The 6,364-nt window shown below is 48.7% G+C and overlaps 1 protein-coding gene across 1 annotated transcript; it reads left to right on the forward strand.

Moving 5' to 3' along the window:
• The first annotated feature begins 305 nt into the window (after positions 1-305).
• LOC106980740 (olfactory receptor 10AC1) lies at positions 306-2,899 on the forward strand. The gene has a single exon (XM_027075771.2). The coding sequence runs from the start codon at positions 306-308 to the stop codon at positions 1,269-1,271; it is 966 nt and encodes a 321-aa protein (XP_026931572.1). The 3' UTR covers positions 1,272-2,899.
• The last annotated feature ends 3,465 nt before the right edge of the window (positions 2,900-6,364 follow it).

Below are 6,364 nucleotides of genomic sequence, written 5' to 3' on the forward strand. Positions count from 1 at the left end.
TCAGGGGTGATAGGTTGCAAGCAAAGGGCCTAAAATTAAGGCTTCTTTGGAAAAAGCATGTTGAGAAAGCAGCCTTGGGAATTCTAGTCCAGGAGACAAAACTACACAAGTTAATAAAACGTCCATCACGGGGAGGTGGGGCTGGAAATGCATCTAGACACTCTACCCCCTCTCTGCAGCCCCTACTCCCTCCCACCTCTAAATTCCATCCAGCCCTTCCTCAAGCAGCAGGGTGGAGGGACTATACTCGCAAGCTCCCCCTTTCCCCGTTTCTTTCCTACAGGTGCCTCTGGGCAGGCCAGTGCATGGACAGCCCCAGCAATGCCACCATGCCCTGTGGCTTTCTCCTTCAGGGCTTCTCTGAGTTCCCGCACCTAAGGCCGGTGCTCTTCTTGTTGCTGCTAGCCGTGCACCTGGCCACCCTGGGCGGGAACCTGCTCATCCTGGTGGCCGTGGCCTCAGTGCCCAGCCCACCACCCATGCTGCTCTTCCTGTGCCAGCTGTCAGCCATCGAGCTCTGTTACACTCTGGTGGTGGTGCCCCGCTCCCTGGCTGACCTGGCCACGCCAGGCCTTGGCGGGGGCAGCCCCATCTCCTTCCTGGGCTGCGCAGTTCAGATGCAGATGTTCGTGGCGCTGGGTGGGGCCGAGTGCTTCCTGCTGGCCACCATGGCCTATGACCGTTACGTGGCCATCTGCCACCCGCTGCGCTACACCGCAGTGGTGACCCCAGGGCTGTGCGCAAGGCTGGCCCTGGCCTGCTGTCTCGGGGGACTGGCAGTGTCCGTGGGGCTCACAGTGGCCATCTTTCACCTGCCTTTCTGTGGCTCCCGCCTACTGGTGCATTTCTTCTGCGACATCACGGCGCTGCTGGACCTGGCTTGCACACGGAGCTACGCCGACGAGCTTCCCCTGCTGGGCACCTGCCTCGTGCTGCTGCTGCTGCCCTCACTGCTCATCCTGTCCTCCTACGGAGCCATCGCCGCCACCCTGCGTCGCCTGCACTCCCCCAGGGGCCGGTACAAGGCTGCCTCCACCTGCGCCTCGCACCTGGCCGTCACTTTCCTGCACTATGGCTGTGCCACCTTCATGTATGTGCGGCCCAAGGCCAGCTACTCCCCACGGCGGGACCGCACGCTGGCACTCATCTACACCAACATCACGCCGCTGCTGTACCCGCTCATCTACAGCCTGCGCAACCGCGAGATCACCACCGCCATCCGCCGGGTGCTGGGGCAGGGGCGGCAGGGACAAGGTCTGTGTGAGCCCTGAAAGCAGGCAGGGACCAGGCCAGAGAGGGCAGCTCCGCTCCCTAAAGCTAACTCTGTCAGGAGGTGTCTGTGTCAGCAACACCACGAGGGGGGCCTCGAGGACTGGATTCAGGAAAGGGAACCTGGAAAAGCGTCCACACAAGAAGAATCTCCTTGTGGGGCAGGTGCCCCATTCTCCACCCCTCCTTTGAGCAGTGGCCAAAGACAGCATGGTAGAGATCCCCAGGCCTGCAGATAGTGGCCCCATCAGTCTTTGCTAGTTTCCCCCATGCACTGGGGCCTGTGCAAGGTGATGGGCTCACATGATGAAGGCGGCACAACTCATGGCCGCAGGGGCTCACAGATGGAGTGGGAGGAAAATGTGAGCGGTGAAGGGGCGATGGATGGAGTGGCTCCTGAGAAGGAGTTTCTGTGCTAGACTTTTTGAGAGGAGAGGAGAGTCAGGGGAAACTTCCTGGAAGACAAAGATGGCTAAATGGAGAACTATAGGTTGACTAGAGGTCAATCAGGAGAAGAGGAGGGTGAAGAAGGTCCAGCAGCAATGATTCAACAGGGGCTGGGTATTTGCGGAAGGACCTTGTAAAGAGCGGAAGGATTTGAACTCATGGGGTGACATGATGACCTACTGTTCCTGTGTGGTCACTGTGGCCATAGTGTAGAGAAGGATCTAGGGACATGGAGGTCTGTCTGGGGAGCTGCTGCCCTATTCCAGGAGAAAGGTGAAGGGGTCTGGACCAGAGGACTGACACAGGGTATTAGGGGCATGGAGTCAAGAGACAGGCAGGAGGTGGAAACTATAGAAGCTTGACTGGATATGGAGGCATGAGAAAAAGGGGAGTTAAGGAGCATCTCTAATCTGGGTCACTGGGTGGACGGTGGTTCCATTTGCTGGAAACGAGAAAACAGGAGTAAGCTGGGAGGGTGGTGATGGGTGTTGAATCTGTGCTGGTGCTGAATCTGTGTAGCTGAAATGCCGCCCCGGACCAACCAGTGCAGATGCTGACTGAGGCAAATATGGTTGTGCAGAGTGCAGGGCCAAGAGGAGGGGAGCTCTGGATTTATAGATGGCCACCGAGACCATGGGGTGGGGGCTACCCCTCATTAACAAAAAGCTAACAATTGCTCCCCATGTGATGAGATTAAGGGTGATTTTTATTTCCTGATGGTGTACCTTCCAAATTTCTCCTAATCATTCTCAATGGATGTTACTTTTATACAGAAACAAGCATTACTTAAGAACAAACACTTTGGGGGCCTGCTCAGTGAATCATAAAGACTTGTTACCCCCCATCCCTGAGATGAAAGCCTGAGCCCACTTGCCTCAACACTGTCTCCTCACCAACAGCCCAGGAATGAAGAGGAACTAGAGTGAGCTCTGTGGGGGCCGATCCAGCATATACCTGTGTGGTACGAGGGGAGGAATGCACCAAGGAACTTTAGTCCACCAGAAACTTGGAGGAAATATTGCTGTCAAAGACACAGCAAGGAGACATTGAAAGGAAGAATTACTAATCCACAATGTCATGTAAAACTGACAGAGAACATAAAATCCCTGGATGTGACATTCTCAACAATGTTACATTAGTATATCCTGGTGTGTTAAAGGGACAAACTGGCACAAAACCTTAAGTACAGATGCCAGGCTACACTAAGAAAATCCCAGAAGTTATTCGTTCATCTGTATGTGCAATAAACAGCTGTTTATTGAGTGATGGTTCCATGCCCACAGCTAGACAGGATTCAACTGTAATCAAAATGGCACAGTATTTCTAGCACCTCAATCCAAATTATTGAAGGAATGAATGAAGACGAAGCCCATGTGTAATTTGAAATCTACCAGGGCACTCGGGAAAATAAATAGGCATTGCATTATCATGTGACAGGTGCTATGATGGGGAAAATACAGGACACTGTGCTAAGCGATTAGCCTAGACTTGGGATGGTAGGAGCATTAGTAAAAGCTTATGAAGAAGTGATGTGTAGGACCTCAGTGCAAGCAGGAATAGCAGAGCCAGATAAAGACAGCTGGGAAAGGAGCATCCAGGCAGAGGGAACAGCATGTGCAAACATCCCAAGTCCAAAGAACACTCCAGGAACTTGTTGATGGGACTAGATCTAATTGGTGTGGCTGAGGGGTGCATACTTCCAGTATTAAGAGATTATGCTACAGGTACAAACAAATAGGGACCAGAGCACACAAGTGGTACAAACAACATCAAAGAGTTTGGACTTGACCCTAAAGAAGAAAGAGGAGACAAAAGAAGGGTGGGGACAAGGAGAAGGAAAAGAAGGAAAAGTCATTGAAGATGTTCAGGCAGAGGAGTGACAGGATCCAATATAAACACGGACTATGACGTGAAGAAGGAAGTAGAGAAGGACATGACAAAAAGGACTTTTACAAGGAAGCTCATGTAGAAATATAGGCTGGAGATAATGCTGGCCCATTTAGGCAAGTGGTAATGGAAATGGAGAGAAGTGGACAGGCTGGAGAACTATTTAGAAGGCAGAGATAATAGAACTTAGTGCAGACTGAACAGGGATAAAAGAGAAAGAGTCATCAGATAGACATGGGCTATCTAGAAAAGATGACGGTCCGGGCTCCCTGAGATGGAGTGCACAGGAAGAGTAACCAGTCTGAGCGCAGGACAAGGTGGAGGTGGTGAGTTCAGTACGGAGGAAGTTGATATGAGGTATGGATCTGTATAGTGGGCAGTTGGGTATAAGTCAGGAGAATCTGGGCTCAAGAAACACGTTTAGACATCACCAGTTCATCAGTGGCAACTGACATGGCTGCGAAGCTCAGAGTAAGAGACAGAGGAGGAACAGAGCAGCTCCAAAACAAGATCATGAGGAACACCAACACTGAAGGATGGACTGTCTAAGCATGACGTAAAGCACACAATTTGTTAATCAGATGTAAACCGTCTTTACTCGTGGACACTAGCTTAAGCAAAGTGAAAAAAGACAAACTTCCACATCTAACGTATGGAAGGGGCCCATCTCATTAATACATAATGATTTCGGCTCAGATCACGATCTCACAGTTCACAAGATCAAGGCCCGTGTCGGACTCCGTGTTGACGGTACAGAGCTTGCTTGGGATTCTCTTTCTCCCTCTCTCTGCTTCTGCTAGTAAGTGTGTGCGCACTCTCTCTCTCCTCCCCCCTCCTTCTCTCTCTCTGCCCCTGCCATGTGCGCTCTCTCTCCCTTTCAAAATAAATAAAAAAAGAAAGAAAGAAGCAGCAGTCTTATCTGACACATATGGAACCATCTCATACATGTTGGTGAGTAAAACAGCAAGGTGCAGGACAGCAGACAGTACAGCCATCCGTGACTCTGGCCTTTTCACTTGTGGTTTCCACTCCCGTGCTCTCCCCACGAATCCTCACAGGCTGGCTCCTCATCACTCAGATGCTGTCTGGACTCATACATTCACTGCTTGCAGAGGCCTTCACTGACCACCCTGTGTAATACTGCCATGCTGCCTGCCATCACATGATCACGCTTTAGTTTCTAATCATCTCTTATTATTTGAAATTATCTTTTTTAATGTTTTATTTACCTGCCCCTCCGAATAGAATATAAACTCTATGAAAATTATCTGCTCACCACAGTGTTTACCCTGTTCCTAAACAGTGTGTGGCATGAGTAGGTGCTCAGTAAATTGCTAAATGGAGGAGTGAATAAGTCAATATTATGGTCTGACAGCATTTATATATTAAAACACATGGAATGTGTGTATGTATGTATCATGTGCCTGTATATGTCCTATATATTTTACATACACACACACACACACACACACACACACACACCCCAACACACATCTGTAACCAAATTAAAAGTCTGAGGAACTGGAGCACAGGGTGGGACAGATCTTTACTTTTCACTGAATACCCTCCTTGCATACATACATGTGTTACTTATTCAGTAAATGCTTTCAAACTAAAAATAAAGGCTAGGCATCGGAGGAGGAATGCACAGAGAATTTTTTTTAAAGAGAGCAATCAGAAAAGTAGAAGAAAATCCAATATAGCAGGGCGCCATGGAAGCCAAGGAAAGAGAATTTCAAGGATGGAGTAGTTAGCAGTGCCAGGTGATACTACTGTTTCTAGAAATAACATGGCATTGGAGCCAGAGATAATTTTAGGGATGTCTAATCCAGCCCAAAGAGCACCAAATTCACCTGTACAAACCTCAGCAAAAGCCTCAGCATGTGCAAAGTCCCGGCAGACAAACAGCAAAGCCCACAGCTACAAATGCCATGTGCCCAGAGATCATGCAATGGCTGCCAGGCCCCAGCCAACACTGAAAAACTATAGAGAACCAACTCAAATCATGTGCAATCACTTGCTAGAGCAGGAAGTAACCTTGGATTTCATATTCTTTTTTTAAAATTTTTTTAATGTTTATGTATTTTTGAGAGAGAGAGAGACAGAGAGAGAGGGAGAGGGAGGGAATAAGTGGGGGAGGGGCAGACAGAGAGACAGAGAATCCAAAGCAGGCTCCAGACTCTGTCAGCCCAGAGCCTGCTGCGGGGCTCAAATTCACAAACGGCGAGATCATGACCTGAGCTGAAGTCAGACGCTTAACCAACTGAGCCACCCAGATGCCCCTGGATTTCATTTTATTTTATTTTTTATTTTTAAATAAAAATATTTAGTAATAATTAAATTTAATTTATTAATACTTATTAATGATAATTAAATTTATTATAAATAAATTAATTAAATAATTTATTTATTTTCTGAAAGAATGAGAGAGACAGAGCACAAGCAGCGGAGAGGCAGAGAGAGAGAGAGGCACATAATCCAAAGCAGCCTCCAGGCTTTGTGCTGTCAGCCCAGAACCCCAATGCAAGGCTTGAACTCACCAACCATGAGATCATGACCTGAGCTAAAGTCAGACATTTAACCAACTGAGCCACCCAGGTGCCCCTGGATTTCACTGTAAATGCTGAAATCCTTAACACTTTCAAGATCTGTACCCTGGATTTGTTTTAATTGCATATGGTAAGGTAACAGACACAGAGACAACTGCCCTTAACAAAAGAGCTTCTTAGTTACCACACCGTGAAAGGCCACATGGGGAAGC

This window comes from Acinonyx jubatus, chromosome A2, assembly GCF_027475565.1.
Source record: "Acinonyx jubatus isolate Ajub_Pintada_27869175 chromosome A2, VMU_Ajub_asm_v1.0, whole genome shotgun sequence".
NCBI classification, from domain to species: Eukaryota; Metazoa; Chordata; class Mammalia; order Carnivora; family Felidae; genus Acinonyx; species Acinonyx jubatus.